This window comes from Phyllobates terribilis, unplaced genomic scaffold (assembly GCF_046119375.1).
Source record: "Phyllobates terribilis strain yellow unplaced genomic scaffold, ASM4611937v1 Scaffold_1__5_contigs__length_1240528914, whole genome shotgun sequence".
NCBI lineage: Eukaryota > Metazoa > Chordata > Amphibia > Anura > Dendrobatidae > Phyllobates > Phyllobates terribilis.
The window spans coordinates 415123877-415150590 of record NW_027362761.1 but is presented as its reverse complement, the minus strand read 5'-3'; the positions used below and the strand labels follow the sequence as shown (position 1 = coordinate 415150590).

Genomic DNA, 26714 nt, shown 5'->3' with positions numbered 1-26714 from the left:
CGCCACCGGGTCACCATCACCACCTGGCCTGGAATGCAATTTTTTCAAAATCAATTTGCGAGCAAAAAGGTGGAGGTCCTTGAGTGCAGTAAAGTAGTTAAATGGATTCATAGGTGCAAACGATAAACCTAGCTCAAGAACCTCCACCTGTGCCCTAGTTAGAGTATGTGTGGACAGATTGACGATGCGAAGTCCCCCCCCCAGAATCACCAACCTGAAAGGGTACGTGTCGCCTCCTTCTATTGCTGGGTCTCGTCTGGATGCCTGAGATACCCAGAGAATTGGGAAGGGAACCAGATGTAGAGCTTTCTCCAGGATTTCCCTCGTCCACCGAGATGGAGGAGGCGGCTGAAGAGGACCTAGAGGTGGGAGGGAGTATTCCTAGTCTTCTGTTTGCCGCGATTATATTGGGACCTCCATTTATATGTACAGCCCAATTGTTTATCTTTGACATCACGTGCAAATTTCTTAGATTTGTTCGTACAGATTTCTTTAACCCATTTCTGTGATTCTAGGTCAATGTCCTCATTCAGCCGTCTCAAATCCTCTGGTGATAAGTCCTTTTGCATTAGGGTCTGCAGGGATTCCAGTTCCGTCTCCATTTCTTTTAGGGAGGTTTCGTTATGTTCCTTCAATAGCTTAAGGAAGCCCTGAGAACAATTATTAGCCAGGGATTCCCAACTATTTTTAAATGTTTCCTCCTCAATGGTAAAAGACGGAAAAATCTGGACCCCGAGGCCTCTAGGGATCAGCTCTCCCTCAATGTATTTACATAAGAAGGCATGGTTCCACCAGATTCTCGTTCTCCGCTTAAGAATTGCCTTCATCTTAGCAATATTTTCCTGTAGTCCTGAATCGACAACCTGTGTATTTACACCAGTGCTGTTCGAAATTTCATTAAGTTGAACGAGCCAGGAATTATCCCGTGCTCTAAAGTCCATCATAGGCAAACTGTAATGATACAGAAATTAGTCAATAAACAAAAGGCGGCCTTCATTCTAAGAAAAAAATTGATAGATATCTAGACAATGCATAGTGTCCATCAATTATGTGCCTACTCAAAATTATATGTATACCAGGAGAAACATAGTCTTAAATGGCATAAAACAAAATTCTTTATTCAATATTATTAAAATGTAATCCACAAAGGTGGTGTCACAATATAAGTTATAAAAAACAGCACATGGTGAAATACAATCTATATGTGGGTGACATAGTCCCGGCTGACTAACACACATTGTGAGCCCTGGTAAATATATAGCACTTGCGGCAAGCTACCACACAAAACTATCCGCACCTGTGTGCAGATAGGGTGAAATAGTATTCACATCAGGGTTCTGCTTACCGGCTGGTTACACAGGGACGTCAGGAGGGAAAAACAGATAGATTTACATTTTAATAATATTGAATAAAGAATTTTGTTTTATGCCATTTAAGACTCTGTTTCTCCTGGTATACATATAATTTTGAGTAGGCACATAATTGATGGACACTATGCACTGTCTAGATATCTATCAATTTTTTTCTTAGAATGAAGGCCGCCTTTTGTTTATTGACTAATTTCTGTATCATTACAGTTTGCCTATGATGGACTTTAGAGCACGGGATAATTCCTGGCTCGTTCAACTTAATGAAATTTCGAACAGCACTGGTGTAAATACACAGGTTGTCGATTCAGGACTACAGGAAAATATTGCTAAGATGAAGGCAATTCTTAAGCGGAGAACGAGAATCTGGTGGAACCATGCCTTCTTATGTAAATACATTGAGGGAGAGCTGATCCCTAGAGGCCTCGGGGTCCAGATTTTTCCGTCTTTTACCATTGAGGAGGAAACATTTAAAAATAGTTGGGAATCCCTGGCTAATAATTGTTCTCAGGGCTTCCTTAAGCTATGGCCCTTCTTAAACGGAGTCTTCCCACCTGGCTGTAGCTCTTTTGACGGAGAGGTTGGGGATGTGGAGAGAAAAACCTTTAGGGCTGCAACTTCTGCTTGCAATACATCAATTTTTCCCTGTGCTTCCTTGAGCTGCTTCTCGGCAGTTGCCTGTTTTACATTTGCTTCATGAACCATTTTGTGTGCCTCCTCAAAAAGACTGGCTGTCAGCTCTTCCAGTTCAAGCCCAAGTTGGTCCCGCACTTTGGAAAGTCTTTCACATTCTTCATCTTTTAGTTTAAGCTCCCTTTGCGCTTTAGCGAGTTCTTCTTTTAGTCTCTCATTTCCTTTTTCTCTGGAAAGACTTGTACATCTGTCATATTTTACACCCAAGATTTTGTATTATTATTTGTGAGTCAGTCAGGGCAATGTGAAAAAAGTCATGGACAAGGAGTGGAGCATAACCGGAGGAAGAAGTTTTTTGGAAACTGTTATGCCTCTTTTTGTGATATACCCCTGGCTGTGACTTGAAAATACAAAAGGAGACAGAATGGAACAGCTGTAGTCTGTGCGACTGTGGCATAGTTCCCTCTGGCTACTGTCCTTTTTGTGGGATTAAGAATGAGGAGGTAAGATGTCCCCATCATCTACTGTCAGTGATGTGGACCCTGGCTTATCTGCCCCTGACTTGCCCTTGCGTACGCAGCACAAGCAGAAAAATGTCTGGAAGGCTCAGTCTATTGTACGAATCAGAACAAAAAATGCAATACGTCAGGACTTTCAATATAGATGTCATAAAAAAAAAGGTATAAAATATTTGTACCATGAAAATTTGCTTTGAGCAATGTCATTAATAGACTTTTTTTTAGCCTTTAGAGTGAATCTAGCAGCAGGTTTTTGCTATTTAATCTGAGATAAGTATAATGTAGGGGCATAGAGCCTGATTCCAGTGATGTGTCACTTACTGAGCTGCTTGTAGGAGATTATCACTGCAGGACTAGTTGTGGTGTGCCAGGCAGTCATGCCAATCTGTGTAACCCTGCCCCTACCACTGATTGGCAGCTTTCTGGAAATGTACAGTGTACTCAGGAAGCTGTCAATCAGGGGTGTGGGCGGGGTTATAAAGGGCTCAGCATTCTGAGCACTGCTGCATCTACAGCTGAGAAAACAGGGATTCTATCAAAAGTGCACCAAGCAGACCAGTAAGTGATATAGCATTGGAATCAAGCTCTCTGCCCCTACATCATGCTGCTTTCAGATTGCATAGCAAATCCTGTTTGACAGATTCCCTTTAATCTTTTTGTTTTATTTTTTCTTGGACTAAATTAACTTATACAGACAGCCCTCTACTAAACATAGATTTTTCCTTCACCCCCCCTTGCCCAAAAGTGTGTTCACAAAGCGCTGATGTTATTAACCTCCTTGCTTGTATGGGGAACCAAAGTGCTTCATTCATCAAAGTCGGACGCTATTGAGGTTAATTATGTTATTGTTGTACAAAGGCTAATCTTCGCTGGTCACATAATGTCTGAGGCATGTTCCTAGCGTTTATATAAATGGGGCACATTTTTTCACAGGGGTCAAGGGAAATCGAGCATAATACGTTTCTCCTGAAAGGGGACAGCAGTATTAGTGGCCGTGAATCAATATACATAATAAAACTCGTGTGCCAGCAAGCCTTTATTAATAACTGTATTATTGCGCTATAGTAATATGCATATTTATGAATTCATATTAAATTAGGCTCATGTTTGGAATAAATTGGGTTTTTTACATTTTTTTTTATTTTTTTTATTTTGGAAATCTTTTTTCTTTGTGCAGTGTATATATTCGAAAAATAATGGTTTGAGAAAGAAATATTTTCTTTGTTAAAGCATTTTTTTTATAGTTTAAAGAAGACAAAAGTCCAACGTAACATGTTTAGTCCCTTTTTAAGGTTCTGTTCACACTTGCATCGGAGCCTCAGTTAGAAAGCTCTGTTGCAGATTCCATCCTTTTTACCAGAGCAAATGCCGCACATCATGACAGAAACTCCATTATACTCACTGAGGTCCGTGTGGAGCTGCTGTTGTCTTACAAGTAAAGGAGGAAACCTGATGTTACCGCCAAAATATGAAGGTCGTCAGAACTGTAAAATCCCTTTCACACAAAGACAGCATTTTTTTTGTAAGAAAACTAGTGAGCGTTCATTCCGAATAATTTGCAGTGTTGGTGATCTCCCAATGATCGAGCTTAAAGTGGTTTTTCCATCTCTAAGACCCTATCCCAATATGTAGTAGGTGTAGTAGTAATAATAATAATATTAGCAAATACCTCCAATTAGAAATGTAGTATAGTTTTTCTGATTCTCTGTCTCTTTCCTCATGTGCAGGCATTGCAGGACCTTAAGTATCCATGGTTATGACCACTGATATAGTGAGTTAGCTAGTTGCTAGTGGTCGTAACCATGGACACCTAAGGTCCTGCAATGCCCTGCACATGAGGAAAGAGACATAGCGAATCAGAAAAACTATACTACATTTCTAATTGGAGGTATTTGCTAATATTATTATTATTATACCTCCTACACTTTGGGATAGGATCTTGGAGATGGGTATACCCTCAATCGTCAAGTGATCGGACCGTTTATACTGGTATAAAGCCTCACTGTTTTGCAGCACCTCGTGTACACGCGTGTTGTGCTGCTGATGACACAAAACTGTATGGCGACACAATGACTCCTAATAGCAAACGTTCTTCTCCCATCATTTTTGACCCTTGAAGAGAGGCCAGAAATGAACACCATGTTCGTAGTTGATTGGCTCTCGTTAATGAACGGACATTGGATTATCTAAACACACCATGATTTGTAGTATTGTACAGACGGGTCGAGTCTGGCGTGAGAGGCTCTGCTGGTAGTAAGCTTATCTCGTCAGCCGTATGGTGTCCGAATAGGGTTTATGTGCTTAGGGTTTCTCATTGCGAATGAAAGAATTACCAGTGCATGTACATTATATACTGTGAAGGTTTTTTTTTTAGTATGTATAATTTTCTTTGTCATTCTAGGAGCTCAGGTCACAAGGCTCATCGAAACTTTTATTTTTAGTATTTTGGTAGCATTATACCCAGCAGTAGCTCAGTGTATAACATAGAAGGTGCTGTTCACATTGAGGGGCTAGTCAAGGTTATAGTGACCTATGATAAATGCTGTTTTCAGGGGACACGACTAAAAAAAAAATCCTCAAGTGATTACTGTGTCCTCCTACTAATTATGGTAATATATCCTGTTAGGAGATGAATTATGTTGGTATAAACTGCACATAACCCCATTGGTTAGATTAGGGCCATAAACCCTTGTCCCTTCACGCTCTTGTTTTTTCTTAATGGTTTCTAAAATAAAAAAGCCATGATTTTCAAGTGTTTTGTTTCATGGGATAGTTTTATACATTCGTGCATTTTTTTTCATATATAGAGATGTATGGAAAAATGGCACACCTGGTGCATGTTGTTTTTGGGAAAAAAAATGCCTAGATTCCAAAGTAACACACCAAAATGGTGATTAAATGCCACAAGTAAACCCCACACTTTAGTGCATGTTTTTTTTCATTCATACATCCCTGTGATGTTGTCATTTTGGGTCCATAAACCCACATTAAACCGAGACACTTGACTTATCATCCTCATTTGCACTGTGATAATTGGACAAGACCTCGTGCATATGGTGCACCTGTGTAGAAGAAGGTGTACGCACACGGGTTATCCTGTACTACATGTGGCGCTGAATAGTGTCCTGTAGACAGCTGTATGATAGTGTCAGTCTTCCCTAATATTAATGCTTCTTGGCAAAATAATATAATTTTGGAAAAGAAACATTTGTTTGAATCAAACTGAAAAACAAGGCAATGCTCCTTATCAAATCAGAGGCATGTGGCAGTACGGTAGCCCCTCACAGGAGTATCCTAGGAACACAATGGCTCTGCAGATACCACACCTGACCCAGTCTGCTGCATGGCTATGTATCCGACACCTGAACAGCCTCAGGGCCCTGCTGTCTGGACTCAAATCACATGGTTTGTCTGTGTACCTGGGGTACCTGGGCATTAGGATTATCTTGAGATGGCACATTCTACAGAATAGGCAGCAATAGGGTTTAATGATACATTTTCAAATAACTTATTACTTGGGCAGACCAAATGCTGATATTACTTCAGTTTCCCTACAAAACGGCACAGACATTAAAGGAGTTGTCCGCTACTACATTGCTCAAAAAAATAAAGGGGACACTCAAATAACACATCCTAGATCTGAATGAATGAAATATTCTCATTGAATACTTTGTTCTGTACAAAGTTGAATGTGCTGACAACAAAAATCATCAATGGAAATCAAATTTATTAACCAATGGAGGCCTGGATTTGGAGTCACCCCCAAAATTAAAGTGGAAAAACACTACAGGCTGATCTAACTTTGATGTAATGTCCTTAAAAGAAGTCAAAATGGGGATCAGTATTGTGTGTGGCCTCCACGTGCCTGTATGACCTCCCTACAACACCTGGGCATGCTCCTGATGAGGTTGCAGATGGTTTCCTGTGGGATCTCCTCCCAGACCTGGACTAAAGCATCCGCCAAATCCTGGACAGTCGATGGTGCAACATGACGTTGGTGGATGGAGCGAGACATGATGTCCCAGATGTGCTCAATCGGATTCAGGTCTGGGGAACGGGCGGGCCAGTCCATAGCTTCAATGCCTTCATCTTGCAGAAACTGCTGACACACTCCAGCCACATGAGGTCTGGCATTGTCCTGCATTAGGAGTAACCCAGGCCAACCGCACCAGCATTTGGTCTCATAAGGGGTCTGAGGATCTCATCTCGGTACCTAATGGCAGTCAGGCTACCTCTGGCGAGCACAAGGAGTGCTGTGCAGCCCTCCAAAGAAATGCCACCCCCCCACCATTACTGACCCACTGCCAAACCGGTCATGCTGAAGGATGTTGCAGGCAGCAGATCACTCTCCACGGCGTCTCCAGACTCTGTCACGTCTGTCATATGTGCTGTGTGAACCTGCTTTCATCTGTGAAGAGCACAGGGCGCCAGTGGCGACTTTGCCAATCCTGGTGTTCTGTGGCAAATGCCAAGCGTCCTGCACGGTGTTGGCCTGTGAGCACAATCCCCATCTGTGGAATTTGGGCCCTCATACCACCCTCATGGAGTCAGTTTCTAACCGTTTGTGCAGACACATGCACATTTGTGGCCTGCTGGAGGTCATTTTGCAGGGCTCTGACTGTGCTCCTCCTGTTCCTCCTTGCACAAAGGCGGAGGAAGCGGTCCTGCTGCTGGGTTGTTGCCCTCCTACGGCCCCCTCCACGTCTCCTGGTGTACTGGCCTGTCTCCTGGTAGCGCCTCCAGCCTCTGGACACTATGCTGACAGACACCGCAAACCTTCTTGCCACAGCTCGCATTGATGTGCCATCCTGGATGAGCTGCACTACCTGAGCAACTTCTGTGGGTTGTAGAGGCTGTCTCATGCTACCATGAGTGTGAAAGCACAACCAACATTCAAAAGTGACCAAAACATCAGCCAGAAAGCATTGGTACTGAGATGTGGTCTGTGGTCCCCACCTGCAGAACCACTCCTTTATTGAGGGTGTCTTGATAATTGCCAATAATTTCCATCTATTGTCTATTCCATTTGCACATCAGCATGTGAAATTGATTGTCAATCAGTGTTGCTTCCTAAGTGGACAGTTTGATTTCACAGAAGTTTGATTTACTTGGAATTATATTCTGTTGTTTAAGTGTTCCCTTTATTTTTTTGAGCAGTGTATATAACTTAAAGTGAACCTGTCACCAAGACAATGCAATGCAATCTGTGGGCACCATGTTATAGAGAAGGTTCAGTGGGTGGTCCTATCAGTGACTGACAGTTATTTCTGTATGCACACTTATATCAAGATAGCTGTCACTTATTGATTGCCCGCCCACTGGATAGGAAATCCCAGAAAGAGCAGAGGATTAAATGATGAAAATACAGGTTACACCTAGTCTTTTCTCACAACACTATGCATCAATTTGCTGAGCTCCCCCTGCTGTATCACATGATGCCTGCAGATTACACTGCATTTTCATGGTGACAGGTTTCCTTTAACCCCTACACCCCCAGGCTATTTTTCGTTTTTGCGCTTTCATTTTTTGCTCCCCATCTTCCCAGAGCGATAACTTTTTTTTATTTTTCTGGCCGTGTAAGGGCTTTTTTTTGCGGCACAAGTTGTACTTTTGAATGACTCCATTGGTTTTACCATATAGTGCGCTGCAAAACGGGAAAAAAATTCCAAGTGCGGTGAAATTGCAAAAAAAATTGCAATTCCACAGTTGTTTTTTTTACTATGGGACCGAGTGAGGGCTGTTTTTTTGCGCGCCGTGATGACATTTTTATTGATACCATTTTGGGGTAGATCCTATGTTTTGATCGTCCGTTATTGCATTTTATTGCAATGTTGCGGCGACCCAAACAATGTAATTCTTGCATTTTGTTTTTTTTTCTCATTACGCCGTTTACCGATCGGATTAATTCTCTTTATATATTGATAGATCCGAAACTCGGCGTTTCCAAATGTGTGTATTTGATTTTTTTTTTTTTTATTTTGAATGGGGTGAAAGGGGGGTGATTTAAACTTTTATATATATATTCTTTTAGATTTTTAAAAACATTTTTTACTTTACACTAGCTTCAATAGTCTCCATGGGAGACTAGAAGCTGCGATCATCAGATCGCCCATGTGTGGCACAAGTGCTCACTTGCTATGAGCCCTGACCACTGGGTGGCGCTCATAGCCTCCTGGCAATGACAACCACAGGGGTCTCCTGCCGATCCCGGGTTGCCATGCCAACCCATCAGCGACCCGTGGTCATGTGACACGGGCGCCGATGGGCGGGACTTATGACGTCCTTCCGCTGCGGCCATGTTAAATGCCGCTGTCAGGGATTGACAGTGACATTTAACTTGTTAACAGCCGCATGTCGATCATGATTCCACCCGCGGCTGTTAGGGGTACATGACAGCTGTACAGATGACCCCGGAAAGGTGCATGCTCATCGCTGGAGCACCAAAGGAAGAGACATGACATGGGTCGTACATGTACGGCACATGTCAGAAAGGGGTAAAGGGAATCTGCCAGTAGGGTTTTTGCTGCCTCATCGGAGAGCAGCCTGATGTAGACAAAGAGACCCTGAATACAGTGATCTATTACTCAGTTTACTGGGTGCAGCCATTCTCACACAATCAGAGATTTTAGATTTAGCACGAAGCAGAGCGGAGAAAGCTGCCCCCGCCCACATCACGCTCTCCATGTACAGTCTATATACAGTGAGCTGCTTATCACAGGAGGAGGAGGAGTTGGACCAGAAGACAGGCGCTACTGTGTCCCAGCAATGATTAGCTCCTGGTGCTAAAGCAATCATTGCAAATAAATAGCAGCACTGAGCTTGTTAAGAGAGGCATCGCTGAAATCTGTGTTTTAACCCCTACAGCATGCTGTCTTCAGATTACATAGCAAAAAACTTGCTGACAGATTCCCTTTTAAGCTTAATGAGCCCAGGGCTTTGTAAGAAAACCAAAAATCCTAAACATGTCTCCTGGCATCAGCACCCAGTAAGGGAATGTCACATGACCGCTACTGCCGATCATCTGATGCTGATTTTCTGCAGTTTTCACATGATGTCTCCAGCAGGATGTTGATGCTGGGGGACACAGTATGGAAGGTGAAGAAGCGGTGTGTAGTATGGTGGAGCAGCGCTGGAACAGGAGGTGCGTACAGGTTTGTTTTCTCTCATTGCCCTAGGCACATCTAGATAAAGTTGTGTAATAGTGAAGAACTCCTTTAACTTGATTGTTAATGTCGTAAAACTGTAATATTACCAGTAAAACCTTTAAACAGTTTATTTAACTACCCCGCCATTGCATGTGAGAGCGATTTCGGACATATGGTAATGTGGGTATTTCCAGTATGTCGATGACCAGGTGAGTATCAGGTATTTTGGCTGTATTGTTACTATTGAGCTGGTAGTATAAGGGCACAGACGGCCGTATTACTGGTGCAAGGATCGCATTGCAATCCTCGGACTGGCTGTTGGCTCTCCTGACCGGAGCATGACAGCTGCATAGAAATACATCATGCTGTCATGCTCCGGTCAGGAGAGCCGATGACCAGTCTGAGGATTGCAATGCGATCCTTGCATCGGTAATACAGCCGTCTGTCTGCACCCGTAGGGTGCATTTACATGAGACTTTTTATTCCAGTTGGGCCATCAAAATTGCTTAAAAACTGGCATAAAGCAATAAAGCCATGTGATTTTTGTTGCAGTTTTTAACTGTTTTAAATGTACCCTCCTAGCTGGCCCTTCTGGAGGGGATTGCTTTCAGTTTGGTCTCACACATTTCCCATGTAGCAGACAAGTTTTTAATTAGTAATGAACATTGCGTGTTTCTACCTGTAGTGATTGCAGTTTATAGGTCAGAGTCCAAGAGCGGCGTCCTATGTCCTCATTTGTACAGGCTCGTCTGCCGCTCACCACGTTGTGGTAATGATGTGCCGCACACCGTTTTCCTAACTAAGGCAGCTAAGAGCCTCCTATAATACTAGTAAAGTTGGGCAGTTCTGCTGCGGTCCGTTTGCAGTAACCTTTACTGTTCATGGTGTGCTGATATTATTTAGTCACACAGGAGTTATAATGTTACAATGGCTCTACATAGACAGATATGGCAGTGTGCCTTGGTTTCCTTTATAAAGGGTAAACTGCAATGCAAGTGTGAACATAGCCTAACAGTATTGTTGACCTCTAAGAAAAGGATCTTCCTGGTCTCCTTTATATTTGCATGTAAGAGTGTCCTAGATACAGATGAAGTGCTCCATATTTGTCGGACCGCTTATGGTGGCCCAGCCACCTGGTAGTGAACAGCACATGTTGGAGAATGGAAGCCCCATGCATCTCATGCTTCAGAGTTCAGGGTCCGTCATATTATGGGATTGAAAGCCTTCTTTGTAAGACTCTGTATGCATTGGTAGCTGTCAATCTCCAAGAGTGACTGCCCGTTCACTTACAGCTAAAATCACTCAACGAGGATTTGTCTATAGTAAATGAAACATGTATTTTACTCGTGGATCTATAGCTGAAATCTGTCTGTCATTTGGACTCCAGCTGCGGATGTGCCATGGGTCCATATGAACAAATGCTTCAACTGATTGTTCGGACAGCAGATATCTTGGCCGGCTCTCCCAGACATGAGCGCTCATTCAGTCGAGTGCTCCTGTGCTCTCTATTAGAGACTCTAGGCTGGTTTATCATCAGACCCAAAACCTAAGATAGAAACAAAATGAACATATACCCTGTTGTAAGTAACTCAATAAAAGCAATAGTGTATATAAATAATATGGGGTACTTGGTAAACACCGATTGTGAACAAAAAAAGTGTAAAAGCCATCCCACCAGCGTCAAGGTGAACCCAAATCTGGATGGTCCGAACATCTATTATTAAAACCTTTCCATGTTTCAAAGTGACGTCAATGTGAATAAGAGCCAAGCAGGACTCTGTTCCGAATATGGATACCCACCATTGGGAAGTTATATAAACTAGTGATGAGCGAGCGTGCTCGGATAAGTTATCTGAGCGTTCTTGGGTGTCATCCAAGTATCTTGGGTGTTCTCTGCTAATATGTTCGGGTTCCTGCGACCATCGCAACACATGCGGGTATTGCCTGTTTAATCCCTGCATGTGTTGCGTCTGTCTACCACCGCAACACATGCAGTCGCAGGAACCCAAACATATTAGCAGAGCACACCCAAGATGACACATGAATATGCTTGGATAACACCTTATCCGAGCACGCTCGCTCATCACTAATATAAACATAATGTCCAGCTCAAAGAAAGGAAGGCCATGCCCTTACATCAGGACAACCAATGGATCAGCAGTCTGAAATCGGACATAATGGATCTATATCTTCCCTGACAATAAATTGTCCAGGGCCCCAATACACATTAGACGGTCAGCCCAACCCATTGTATGGGAGCTTTTACCTCATTCATTGGGGATCAAACACCCGTTCCCAGCGGCATGCATATGGCCAACAATGTTTTATGGGGAAAGGCTGCAATTGTGCAAAATGCTGATAAATCGCCACTCAAATGCCAAATACTCATGAGTGGATGACTGCTTAGTAATATACTTGCACACAGATTAGGCTTTCTTGGGTCTTTTTTTCTATTATTTCACAAACTATGGGGCTTTTCTATGTGGAAACCGGCGATAATATTGAACATGCCCATTATTCTCACAGATTGCAGTGTGTATTAGGGTGAATGGGGGTACAGTGATGGCATGTAATTGCAGGAGATTGCAGATTTGATGTGCATTTTGACACAGATTTCATATTAAGGCTATGTTCACACACATGTTTTTTTCTGCAGCTAAATCTGCTGCAAATCTGCTGACAACTGTAACGGGTCTGGGAGGTGGAACCTCTGAGCAACGATACAAAGAGGCAGTCCTTGTAAGGAAGCAGGTGGCTCCCAGGGTAGGTGGGCAGGTAGTCACGGCAAGTGACGGGGACAGTCTCTGGGTAGAAGGGCAGGAGGTCACGGCAAGTGACGGGGACAGTCTCTGGGTAGAAGGGCAGGAGGTCACGGCAAGTGACGGGGACAGTCTCTGACAGGCGGGTGGTCACGGCAAGTGACGGCTAAGCCTCCAGATAGGCTAGCAGGCGGACGCTCCCAGGTGAGCGGGTAAGAGTCTCTGGACAGGTAGGTGGTCACATCACGTGACGGCAGAGCCTCCAGGTAGGCTAGCAGGCAGGTAGCAGGCGGACTCTCCCAGGTGAGCGGGTAAGAGTCTCTGGACAGGCAGGTGGTCACAGCACGTGACGGCAGAGCCTCCAGGTAGGCTAGCAGGCAGGTAGCAGGCGGACGCTCCCAGGTGAGCGGGTAAGAGTCTCTGGACAGGCAGGTGGTCACAGCAAGTGACGGCAGAGCCTCCTGGTAGGCTAGGAGGCAGGTAGCAGATGAGTGCTCCCAGGTGAGCGGGCAATCAGATCCATAGACAGACTGGCAGGGCTGGTAGGCAGACTGTCGGACCGCAGGAATGCAAGTAGATAGACAAGTAACAGGCAGGTATCAAGCAGGATTCTGGCAGGCAACTGGCAGGTATCTGGTAACGGGACCTGAGGGCTGAAGCAGAGTGATAGGCTATGCAACAACATTGCTCAGGCACCTCCATTTTGGAGGAGGTGCCTTATATATGGTGAGGTCCTCCGGCCATTGGCCGGGGACTCCTTAGGACTGAGCGCGCGGCCCCTTTAAGAGAGGGGGAGCGCGCGCGCGCCCTAAGCACAGTGGCCGGGAAGCAGCGCGCGCTGCCAGCAGAGCGGGAGGAAGACGCCGGGCACGGAGCGGAGAGGTGAGGGGAACAGCGTCCCTGCCTAGCAGGAGGCAGGGACGCCGACGCTACAGTACCCCCCCCCTTTAGGCCCCCCCTTTTTTAGGCCAGACAGAAATTTATCAAGGATGAGAGGGGCATGGATGTTCTCCCGGGGCTCCCACGTTCTCTCCTCAGGACCAAACCCCTTCCAATCCACTAGAAAAAAAGGTCTTTCCTCTTACCCTTTTGGTGGCCAGAATGTTCTCTACCTCCAAACTCGTTTTCAGCGGAAACCGGAGCAGGAGGCGTACCTGTAGACTTGGAAAAAGAGTTAAGTACCACTGGTTTGAGGAGAGATACATGGAAGGAGTTAGGGATCCGCAATTTGGCCGGGAGTTTCAATTTATAGGCCACTGGGTTGATTTGTTTGATAACTTCCAGTGGGCCGATGAACCGAGGCCCTAACTTGTAGGAAGGAATCTTGAGCCAGACTTTATCTCCAGGATGGAATTGTGGAGGATCCAGGCGTTTTTTGTCAGCCTGTTTTTTCATCCGCTCGGGCGACTGAAGGAGTGCGGATCGGGTATTCTCCCAAATGGAGGAGAATTCGCTAACGAGAGATTCCGCAGCCGGATTGTCCACCGAGGTGGAGACGGGAAATGGGATCCGAGGATGCTGACCGAAGACTACAAAAAAACGGGGATTTGGAGGAAGATTCGCTCTCGTCATTATTGTAAGAGAACTCGGCCCATGGTAGGAGATCCACCCAGTCAGAATGGTGGGCATTAACGAAGTGCCGGAGGTAACTGGTCAGGATCTGATTGATCCGCTCCACTTGACCATTGGACTGTGGGTGGTAGGCGGAGGAGAAGTCCAGGGTGACGTTCAGTAGCTTACATGTGGCTCTCCAGAAGCGTGAGGTGAACTGAACCCCACGATCCGACACGATGTGGAGGGGCAGGCCATGGAGACGGAAGATGTGGCGGATAAAGTCTTTAGCCAGCTCGGGTGCGGACGGGAGGCCCGGCAGGGGAATGAAGTGAGCCATCTTGGAAAAGCGGTCAGCGACCACCCATATGACCGTACAACCGGCAGAGACAGGGAGGTCCGTTATAAAGTCCATAGCTATATGCTGCCACGGGGCAGCAGGTACTGGAAGAGGAAGGAGGCGACCGGCTGGCAGATGTCTCGGAACCTTGTTGCGGGCGCAGGACCCACAGGCTGAAACAAAGTCTATTACGTCCTTGTGCAGGGTAGGCCACCAGTAATGCCGGGAAATAAGCTGGAGGGTCTTTTTCTGACCGGCGTGGCCAGCTAGCTTAGACGAGTGACCCCAGTGTAGGATCTTCTTCCGATCAGGTACTGTTACTAACGTCTTACCGGGAGGGAGACGATTTAGATTCACGGGGGCCACCTGCATTACTCCGGCGGGATCAATGATGTGCTTAGGCTCCTCCTCTAGATCAGACACCAGGAAGGATCGGGACAAGGCGTCAGCTTTGATGTTTTTGTCTGCCGGGCGAAAATGAAGAACGAAATGAAAGCGGGCAAAAAACAGGGACCACCGGGCTTGGCGCGGGTTAAGTCTCTGGGCGCTCTGGAGGTAAGCCAAGTTCTTGTGGTCCGTGTAAATAATTACCGGGTGAAGAGCCCCCTCGAGCAGGTAACGCCACTCCTCCAGTGCCAGCTTAATGGCCAATAACTCTCGGTCTCCTATAGAATAATTGCGCTCAGAAGGGGAGAAGAGTTTGGAGAAGAAGCCGCAAGTTACCATTCTTCCGGAAGACGACTTTTGGGTAAGTACCGCTCCGGCTCCAGAGGAGGAGGCGTCCACTTCCAGGAAGAATTGTTTGTTGCCGTCCGGACGATGCAGCACCGGGGCGGAAGAGAGAGCCTGTTTTAAGGAAAGAAAGGCTTCCTCTGCTTCGGGCGGCCATTCTCTGGGATTAGTGCCCTTACGGGTGAGCGATTATGTAGCCCAGAAACGGAAGCGAGGTCTGCTCAAAGAGGCACTTCTCATATTTAGCGTAGAGGTGGTTCTGCCTGAGCCTGAGCAGGACCTGACGAACGTCCCTCCGGTGAGTGAGAAGATCCGGAGAGAAGACCAAGATGTCGTCCAGGTACACCACCACGCAGGAGTAGAGAAGGTCACGGAAGATGTCATTGACAAACTCTTGAAAGACGGCGGGAGCGTTACAGAGACCGAAGGGCATTACCAGGTATTCATAGTGGCCGTCCCGGGTGTTGAATGCCGTCTTCCATTCATCCCCCTGACCGATACGGACCAGGTTATACGCCCCACGGAGGTCCAGCTTGGTGAAGATTATAGCCCCCCTCAGACGGTCAAATAACTCCGGAATGAGCGGAAGGGGGTATTTATTCTTCACCGTGATCTGGTTAAGGCCTCTATAGTCTATACAGGGACGGAGTGAGCCGTCCTTCCTTTTGGCGAAGAAGAAGCCTGCTCCCGCCGGGGAGGTCAATTTCCGGATAAATCCCCGGGCCAGATTCTCCTCAATATATTCAGACATGGACCGGGTCTCAGCAGCGGACAAAGGGTAAATACGCCCACGGGGAGGAGTAGCGCCGGGCATCAGGTCGATTGGGCAGTCGTATGGTCTATGAGGGGGTAATGTCTCTGCCTCCTTTTTATTAAAGACGTCCGCATAAGACCAATAGGGAACCGGAAGACCAGGTAGATTGGCTGGGGTAGGAGAAGGACGGACAGGATGGACGGGAACTAAACAAGTCTTATGGCAGTCCTGTCCCCAGCGAAGGACTTCTCCGGTCTGCCAATCAAGCACGGGTGCATGTTTCTGAAGCCAAGGTAGGCCTAGCAAGAGGGCGTGAGAGTCCAGGCAGAACATGAAAGAAGATGCTCTCTGAGTGCAGCATTCCCACCTGCAGGGTTATGGATTCGGTGATGAGTTGGATGGGATGTGGCAAGAGGCCCCCATCTACGGCAGCGACAGACAAGGGTACAGCTAGAGGTTTGGTGGGAATGTGGTATTTCTCTACCAGGGACTGAGAAATGAGATTTCCGGCAGCTCCAGAGTCAAGTTGGGCTAGTTCAAAATAACAGTTCTCCCCGCAGATGATAGAGACCGACAGCAACAGAGATGGAGAGGGTTTACTCTTTTCTAGGACGACCTCTCTGAGCGATCCTAGACACAGGCGTTTCCCGACCTCTCCGGGCAGGAACGGATCCGGTGCTCCTTACTGCCACAGTAGAAGCAGCTCCCCTCGGCTCGGCGTAACTCTTGACGGGTCTTGACCATCTTGGTCTGGTCGACCTGCATAGGCTCGGGTGAGTGCGCCTGGGGTGTAACGGGAGAAGTGACTTGTTTCTGGAAGGTAGGGGCTAGACGTGGAAACCTCCTCTCACGGGTGACCTCTTTGGCGCGCTCCTGGAACCGGATGTCTATCCGGGTGGCAAGAGTTATTAAGTCTTCGAGAGTGGTAGGAATGTCCCGACCGGCGAGTTCATCTTTAATACGGCCGGACAGACCCTCCCAAAAGACAGACACCAGGGCGTCGTTATCCCAGGCCAGCTCCGAAGCAAGGGTACGGAACCATATGGCATATTGGCCCACGGTGAGATTTCCTTGACGGAGGCGTAGCAGAGATGATGCGGATGAGGTCTTCCGTCCTGGTTCGTCGAAGACTTTCCGGAAAGCCGTGAGAAAGGCTGGCAGGTTGGACACCAGGGGGTCTCCTCTCTCCCATAAAGGATTTAGCCAAGCCAGTGCCTCTCCCGTGAGATGGGACATGATGAAGGCTACTTTGGCTCGGTTGGTGGAAAACTGGTGTGCCAACAGTTCGAAGTGCAGAGTGCACTGGTTAATGAAGCCCCGTGCCTGGCTCGGATCTCCGCCAAAACGAGGAGGAGCAGAGAAGCGGGGACCGGGAAGGGATGCCATGGTGTTGATGGGCTGCAGCAGTGCCGGGGTAGTAAGTGCGTGTGGAGGCAGCTCCCGAAGAGGTTGACAATGTGTCCAGGCGGGAGTTAACACTACGCAGATGACTCAGGAGGAACTCCTGTTGGGACCTCTGACGGGAAAGTTCATGACACAAGTCCGAGAGCGAGGGAGCTTGAGTGCCACCGGGTTCCATGGCCCGAGCAAACTGTAACGGGTCTGGGAGGTGGAACCTCTGAGCAACGATACAAAGAGGCAGTCCTTGTAAGGAAGCAGGTGGCTCCCAGGGTAGGTGGGCAGGTAGTCACGGCAAGTGACGAGGACAGTCTCTGGGTAGAAGGGCAGGAGGTCACGGCAAGTGACGGGGACAGTCTCTGGGTAGAAGGGCAGGAGGTCACGGCAAGTGACGGGGACAGTCTCTGATAGGCGGGTGGTCACGGCAAGTGACGGCTAAGCCTCCAGATCGGGTAGTAGGTGGACGCTCCCAGGTGAGCGAGCAAGAGTCTCTGGACAGGCAGGTGGTCACAGCAAGTGATGGCTAAGCCTCCAGGTAGACTAGCAGGCAGGTAGCAGATGAATGCAAGTAGATAGGCAAGTAACAGGCAGGTATCAAGCAGGTAACTGGCAGGCAACTGGCAGGTATCTGGTAACGGGACCTGAGGGCTGAAGCAGAGTGATAGGCTATGCAACAACATTGCTCGGGCACCTCCATTTTGGAGGAGGTGCCTTATATATGGTGAGGTCCTCCGGCCATTGGCCGGGGACTCCTTAGGGCGCGCACGCGGCCCCTTTAAGAGAGGGGGAGCGGTCGCGCGCGCCCTAAGCACAGTGGCCGGGAAGCAGCGCGCGCTGCCAGCAGAGCGGGAGGAAGACGCCGGGCACGGAGCGGAGAGGTGAGGGGAACAGCGTCCCTGCCTAGCAGGAGGCAGGGACGCCGACGCTACAACAACTTTTCTCTGGCAGGAAAACAGCTGCGTCAAAAATGCAGGTTTTCCTGCGTTTTTTGATGCGTTTTTGCTGCGTTTTTTTCACTGTCCTTCTGTCTCTATTTTAGGCATGTACATAAAGTTCTGTGAAAAAAAAGAATCCCATTTTATTTTGCTATCAAAAACGCAGCAGAAAACGCAGGTACGTTTTTTGCAGCGTTTTTTTCACCATCCATTACTTCCTATGGCTGAAAGAAGTGACATTCTCTATTTTCCAAAAAACGCATCCAAGGCAGAAAATACGCAGCAAACAAAAAGCAACATGTGTGAACAGAGAATTCTGTTTTTTCATACACTTTGCTGGTACTGCATAAAAATCTGCTGCAAAATACGCAGCAAAACACAATGTGTGAACATAGCCTTAATCCAAAAGTAAAACAAAGAAAAGGGAGAAATTTTAGTATGAAAGTTCTGCAATGACTCCAGATTTTGGCCAGCTTCACCATGAGTCTGTCCACATTCGGCCTGATACCCCCTTCTGATGCTGCTGTGTATCCTCCATGCCTCCCCTTATTGTTGGTGCTGCGGTGCGCGCTCCTACAGTAAAACCTCCTGTCACTACTGTTTATGCTTTGGAGATTTCTAAATACTTAATGTCTGGATACAAATTCAACTATCCTGTCTGCCTCGCTCCACGAATGAGCGCACATTGTTACTCACATCCTGACATTAAATCCATCCTGAAACGAGAGGGCCTTTCGCTATTCTACATTGCAATGCAATTTAAACCCTTGGGGAAACTTGTGCATCCGCTAGAAGTGACACATGGCAAGCTTCTCTCCTGGGATCGCTCTCGTAGACCAGTCTGCCAGTGAAGACCTGCGCACCCTGCATCAATCATTGGAAAGGAATATAACATTGCGTCTTTCAGGCTCGCTCTAATACATCAGGACTTGTTCTTATTTTTTTTTCCAACCCTTTAATGAGCTCGGAGATGTTGCCGCCGAGCATGAGCTGATGAATTTGCCGGGGTGATAAAAAGTCTGCTTTTATATTGTTGTGATTTATTCATGCAAAATCTAAATATATGAATCACCGTATAAAGCCTGACTACCACAGAAGGAGGATAATAAAACTCCCGGCGTACGTCTCGCTGCTTTTATTTAAGGTCTCGTGTTTTCAGACTTACATGCATGATTATAGTGGGGACCTCATCGTAATGATGGGCTTAGTGGTGACAACAGCTGATGGGATTGGATAGATCTTGTAAGAACTGGGCAGCTGCTGTGTAAAACACATGATCCTTTGTGTTCAACACCTTTTTATTTCCTTGAATATTTAGCAAAGAAAAAAAATATTCACTCCATGTATTGTTTCCCCAACTATAAGGGTTGATGCACAGATTGCTACAAGCTGTATTTTTTTTTATTCTAAGGCTATGTTCACACATGTTGGATTTTTCAGCAGTTTTTTTGCTGCAGATTTTTGTGCAAACTTTCAGCTGCGTTTTTCAATACCAGCAAAGTCTATGAGAAACCAGAATTCTCTGTTCACACACCTTTTTTTTGCTGTGTATTTTGTGCCTTGGTTGAGTTTTTGGAAAATAGAGCATGTCACTTCTTTCAGCATTTTTTCACCCATAGGAAGTAATGGGTGATTTAAAAAAAATGCTGAAAAAATGCACCAAAAAACGCAGGTACATTTTTTTTCAGCATTTTTGATGTCCAAATAGAATGAGGTTCTTTTTTTTTCACAGGACTTTATGTACATTCATAAATAGAGACAGACGGACAGTGAAAAAAAACCCTGAAAAAGCGCATCGAAAAACACAGCAAAACCTGCGATTTTGATGCTGCTGTTTTCCTGCCAGAGATCAGTTTTGCTGCAGATTCCTGACATAAAAAAACAACCCACAACATGTGGGAACATAACCTAAGGCTCCGTTCACATCTGCGTTACTGGAACAAGCTCTGATAGTTGTTTCTTTGAAAAGCCTGTCACCATGACCAACACCAATCCGATAGACTCAATTGCAATGAATTTTGGTGGAATCTGGTATCTGTGCTTATGACATAGGGAAGTTTTCTATCTGAACCTCAGCTTTGGTGCCGGACACGCTGTTGTTTTAGCAATTATGATATGATATCCATTGTAATGCTGTGGTCACTATTGGCTTCAACAATAATGTGTCTATGTGATGTCATTATGGATGACTTCTGGATATTTCTATGATGACATCTTGGATATTTGTTCGTTCTGCTAAAGCCAGGGTCACACAAGCGTATAAATAGGATGAGTGCTATCCAAATTTTTTTGTTTTTATCGGATAGCACTTGGACCAATGTTATTCAATAGCGCGGTGCTGATGACTATTTTTTTTTTTTTTTTACTGACAGAATCTGAAATTAGAAGACACTCACCCATTCAAGTCTATGGGTGCATGAAAAACATTGGACTTGGATGACAGCTCAATGCAGTCTGATTTCCACCAGCTCACAGAATGGAGAAATTTTGTTCAACCAAGTGCTCCTCATAGTGTACCCCTTTTCTCTCATCTGAGAGAATGGGATCACACTAAGCTGACGCTCTGAGCAAACTTGGATCAGAGTTTGATCCAAGTGTCATTAGCACAATTAGGCCTGATTCTCTTGGATCAGAGAATCTACGTCGTATGACCCCAGCCTAAGCCTGCCTAATATTCATGCACTTGTTTCCTGGACATACCTGTATTCAAATTAGCTCCCTTCCAAGATAAAAATAGTAGGTTCTTTAGTGCCACCCTTTGGACGTCGCCACCCTATAAGTTTGTGTTGATAATGAACCTTGCTGCGTGATCAAGGATATTTAGCCAAACCAGAGTCTCCTCTAAAAGTAAAAGACCTCCATCTGCAGAAAACTGTGTCCTAGGTAGCAATGCCTTATACCAGCTTTGGTGATCTCCACAAGAAACAGTTCCCACAACATCCGATAAAGGCCTCATACTCAACCAAGCGGAACCCTTCTCCGCACTGACGAGGAGCATGAGCCCCACAATAGTTGTCTGCAGATGCAGATCACTTAATTTTGGAGAATACTGTTGTTGCGGAATATTTTATGAAGAATATAGATTTAAAAAGTCGTGTGAAAAGTCTTGTTGAGGGGTCAAACTGACTTCTAGAGGAGCTACGCTCGGTAGTTGCCACTACATAGCCTGCTTTCTTACTTTTGGAGGAGAGATAATTTGCTTACCTTTTTCCCATAGAGCTTTGCCTGGCCTGTAAATCTCCTGGATTTCCACAAGGAGAAGTTGTGTCCCTTAGACCCCGGACATACCTGCAATGTAAGGTGACATTTGACATTGATATGAGCAGATGACTTTCTCTGGAAGGAGGAATTTCCTAGTCAATTGCTTCTTTCTGCTCGGTGTGACACATGCCAGGTCCCATTGATGCCAGGTTGTTGCACATGCATAATTTGGGGCTTAAATTAAGATTGAAGCAGAAGTCATGGTTTCCTAAGGAAATAAATGAATGGAAATGAGTCTGGTTCTATTACCGTTTCCTTCTACTTGACAGTCTCCTCTTGTCACTTGCGATTTTTCACCTCCTACTCTGCATCTTTTATTGTGTATGTCCCCAAATAGAAATTAAGACACAATTGTGGCTGGATCTGATAAAGTGATGATAAGGTGCTGGTAGGAATCTATATTAGGACGGTAAACAAGTGCTGATATTTAGCAGCCCAGTGCCGTGTTATACAGCTAATAAGAATGACTGACTGCATTCTCTCCTATAATCGCTTCTGATGTCTCTGCTTACATTATGCTTTTTGCTGTAATCCATCCTGCCACATATAACTGATGTGTGTCCTTACTGTACGCACTCACTATGGCCGGGGATGTGACATAGCAGTAATCCACCTCTGGTTGTCTGTGTAATGGGGGCATTTTACCTGGCGTATTAGGCTAAGGCCAAATAGTCGGCGTGCGGCATATGATGATAAACGTGTTCTGCTAGTTGGCTACTAATGATGGTGAATATAGTTGGCAAGAACGTTCCGGTGACGTGACTGTGCACAGAAATCCTGTTTTCCTAGATGTAAGTGCACCCATATTCACTATTATTTGTCATTTTGGTAAAATCGATACTACAATATAATTTTGCACGGCTGCAAGTCACCATTCAGCACTTAAAGAGGTTGTCCTCTACTTTTACATTGATGGCCTAGCCTTAGAATAGGTAATCAATGTCTGATCTGCCGGGGTCCGACACCCCCACAGATCAGCTGTTATTGGTGCCGCCGGCCGGAAGTACTTACTTGCCAAACTTGGCTGTCTACTTGTAGTGGCCGCCGCACGGTGCTGCACATCTGACTCCTATTGATTTGAATAGGAGGTGGATGTGCAGCCACTACAAGCAGACGGAGCAGCTCGGGAAGTAAGTACTTCCGTCCGCTGCCACCGATAACAGCTGATCTGCGGGGGTGCTGGGTGTCGGACCCCGGCCGAACAGACATTGTTGCCCTATACTAAGGATAGGCCATCAATGCAAAAGTAGTGGACAACCTCTTTAACTAGAAACACATATGATATATATATATTTTTTTATAAATCAGCAAGTTTTAACCTGTTACACTGGACGTCTTTCAAGAGCATATTACTCATAATTGATGTCCATGAGTGCCATACACATTAATGCTCCACAACCGCATATCTTCGTTATAATATATTGCAAGTACATCTGCTGCACTAATGCAATGCTTATGACGAGTTAACATTGAAGCCTCCAGGAAATTGAAAAGGTTTTTCTAACCAGAACCAGCAAGACCCTCTAAATTGGGAACAAAAAAACTTAAAAAGGTTATTCCAATCTGATAAAGTGATGGCCAACCGGATCAGTGGGACTTTCCAAGGTCATGCCTCCCCTGATTGTGATGTGTTGTTGACTCCTGTCCTCGGAGTGTCCTGGTACTTTATAACATAGGAGTACCCCTTTATATATGTAAGCATATAATTACATACTTCAGACATGTACGCTTATGGTATATCCTGATTTGAGGTTTATTGTAGTATTGATAACATTACTCATGGGGCCAGAATTTATCACCTCTTAATATTGGGTCTTTGTATATCCGTATATACAGTGATTTAGTGCGATGCTTCGTACTGCCGCTTCTTATGCATTTTGTTTTCGTGCCACTTTTATGTTGTCTCCAGGATACCTACATTTTAGGTAATATGTTGAAACTGAACACCAAGTAAACTGGCACAGATGGCACAAAGAAGGGGACGCTATCCACTGTTTGCCAAAACTGCTGTTGGAGTTTTTGTGTATCTGCGGTCACAAACACATGGAAGAAGTAACGATTGCTTTTTTGTGTTTTGCTGTCTAGCTGGAGACGACTGCCTGGCAGCTCAACCTCCAGATGGCTCAATCCACCCAAGCAAAAATGAAATCTCCCCAGGCTGTGCTAGAACTTGGAGTTAGCACCGAAGACACAAAGGTAGGCCGCCACATCTGCTGCTGAGCTCTCCGCCTCTCCTCAGGGGGACTGGTAACAGCAGGTCATATCCTACCTGTGCTGGTTAACTCCTGAGCTCCTCGCTCACAGAAGGGGTTAAGTAGAAGACGTCTCACTGGCTGTTTTCAATGTTTTATCTCTTGGTAAATATATCATTATTGCATATAGAGGCGAGATGATCAGAGTGCTTACGCTGTGCTGAAAGTGAAGTAATTAGGAAGTCTTGTCTGCAGACACATGATGTGCGGAATAAAGCACCCTCTTGCCTTCTCCTTATCCCAAGTGTGGCATAGGATTAAGATCTCTGCAAGAAATGCTGGTTCTGGCTGTCATGGCTTGTTACATCTTATTTTCTTTAATTGCTTTCTTTTAATTACCTTTTTTTGAGTCTTCACAAATTTTCTGATGTACCAAATGGTGTTAGGCCGAGCATCGCTGCTGTGGTGATAAGTTTATTATGTGTATTTAGTGACGTGTATCTCTCGTGTATATAAAGATCTACAGACCCCGTTCCTATCAGAGTGAATAGGCCAGAGCGCTTGTTGAAGGAGCAAGGCCTGTATGTTGCGATGCCATATAAAATGGCCCTTCTGTACGTGTGGCACTACTCATCGTACCACTATGTTTCCAAGTTTTTCTTCTGCTAGTAAAAGACAAATCTCTGCACTTAAAGGATTTTCCGGGATGAGACAAAAGTAGGACACAAATAATATAAGAAAAGAAAACAGACATTGCTTGCCACAGGGCCAAACCACTGACTCTGACTTCGACTCCTCAGTTTCCCTGACTCCCGACTTTGACTCCACAGCCCGGCCTCACTACTCAGCGTGTACATAAAGTGCAGCACAGATTCATCTCAACTAAAAGCCAAGATCAGGAACAGAACAGACATTTATAGGACATTTCATAACTTTCCCAAATTCTTATGAAAACCTTTACAGCACATCCTGCATTGTACTAATGAACCCAATTTATTATATATTTTAGGAGTCAGTTGGTCCATTTTATACCGACTCCACCAAAATGGACACCAACTCTGACTCCATGATTCCGACTCCACAGCCCCAGGGCTATTGATCATTTAAACAGAGATAGACGAGGGGCTCCGCAGAACGGGATTTACTTGGAATTTATGCCATGGACTTCCTAAATGTGTTGTCACTTGTAACTGCTGATGATACTGTCCATACAGCTGTAGATGAAAAGTGCAGCGTTCATAAAGCTCTATATGTGCAGGGTGACGTTACAGGTTGGATGTTAGCAAATCGTTTTAGACTTCTTCCTATAGATAGTTCTTTATCGCACTGAAATAGTGTGTATATAGATGATGACTGTATACTGGATTCATCTGTGAAACATCATGTATTTGTGAATTTATAGGCATGTCATATGTATTTGATATAGTTTGTTTTTCTTTAATGTGTGAGAAAAGATAAATTAAACGGCTTTGAAGGTATTAGTATTCATCACTGACAGTAATTAGATGGTGGCTTGAGAATGGATGAATGTTTAAGCTTTCTACAATGTACTTTCCTCCATTATCTTCATATCCAAGACTTCTCTTGTGCTGCGCCAGTTTTCTGGAATGCACTACCCCAGACAATCTGACTAATACCTAGCCCCCACGTTTTTAAGCGTGCTTTAAAAACACATCTCTTTAGACCGGCTTATCACCTCACTTCACTAACCTAACTCTCCCCTGTTCCCTCTTTGTAAATTGTCCTCAGAGCCTGTTCCTTCCTAATCATTTGTCTCCGCATCCTCCATGCACCCAATAGCACTTGGTAACTATATGTAGACAGATACTGGCTGGTGATCGGATCATGCAGCTTTATATGAAATGCCCTATTTATTATAATGATGGCTGGACCATACATGACGAACCCGTTCTACCTATTGTGCCCCCATATTTCCTTATAGATTGTAGCTTGCGAGCAGGACCCTCACTCCTCCTGTGACTGTTGAACTGTGTGTTACTGTATAATGTCTTTACAATTGAGTGGGGACATGTACAGACAATAAAGTGCTGCAGAATATGTTGGCGCTATATAAGTATTATTACTACTATTGGGCCATAATACAGGCATAATTGCAGGCTTTTCAGCAGAATAATTCAGGATATAAAAAAAGTGCAGAATGAAGACATTTACAGATCTGTAAGTGATAAATACAGTTTCTCCACTTTCCTCTTGCTGCCTAGTTGTGAGGAGTGACCCAAATTCTTAACTGCTCCTTTCCAGCGTCATCTGCAGTGTATATAGTATAGGCCTAGAAATAACACAGGAGCATGTCTTGATGTCTTGGCATTCTGTCTTGACAAGTACTACTTTAACACTTTGTTGTATATGGGACTGGAAATATTACACTTTATGGTTTCTATTTTCCCGATCCTCAGTGGCTATAACTTTTGGTGCGGGATAGAACGCCTTTTCATAAGTTTCTTTACAATGTATTGTAAATTTGACAGGGAAAGCTGGGATACACTCAGACGGAGTCTTTCTGAGAGTTTGCTGAGGAAGGTCCTGTTGGAGGTCATCTGTGTTGGAGGTCTTTTGGCTATCCTTACAGGGCATGTAATGATATTCTGGACTTCAAAACGACTGAAACTACAACAGAGTCCTAAAAAGCCCCTTCACAGGTCAATTTTGAATCAAAGTAATGATGGTGACTTAAAAGGAAACTGTCACCAGGATTTTGCTATGTCACCTGAGAGGAGCGTAATGTAGAGACAGGGCTCTTGATTCCAGCGATGTGTCACTTATTGGGCTGTGTGGACTAGTTTTGATAATTTCCTGCAGATAAAACAGTAATTTTACCACTAGGGAACTAGTGAACCTGCTGCCATATAATTCTTCATATTCACGATCTCTGTATAATCTTGCCCCCACCACTGATTGGCCGCTTTCTGCCTATGCACAGTGTACACAGAAAGCTGACAATTAGTGATGTGGATGGGGTTATATAGAGCTCAACATTCAGAGAACTGCTAGATCACAGGCAGATTTAACAGTGATTTTATCAAAAGTGCAGCAAGCAGCCTAGTAAGTGATACATCGCTGAAATCAGGGTGTCTGCCCCTACAGTATGCTGCTAGCACAAACCTGGTG

At 45.3% G+C, this 26714-nt stretch overlaps 1 protein-coding gene across 9 annotated transcripts in view; it reads left to right on the top strand.

Annotated features, from left to right (window-relative positions):
* The window catches only part of COMMD10 (COMM domain containing 10), a 470400-nt gene that overhangs the window by 51000 nt on the left and 392686 nt on the right, over window positions 1-26714 (top strand). For 7 of the 9 annotated variants that reach the window (XR_012320002.1, XR_012320001.1, XM_073676982.1 and 4 more), the window contains exons 5-6: window positions 21350-21427; window positions 23479-23589. Coding sequence is in view for 7 of the 9 variants with exons in the window: in XM_073676982.1 (XP_073533083.1) it covers window positions 21350-21427; window positions 23479-23589 (189 nt within the window). In the remaining 2 variants the exon portion in view is untranslated. The remainder of the gene's footprint in view (window positions 1-21349; window positions 21428-23478; window positions 23590-26714) is intronic. The other 2 variants (XM_073676987.1, XM_073677024.1) reach the window with 1 other exon arrangement.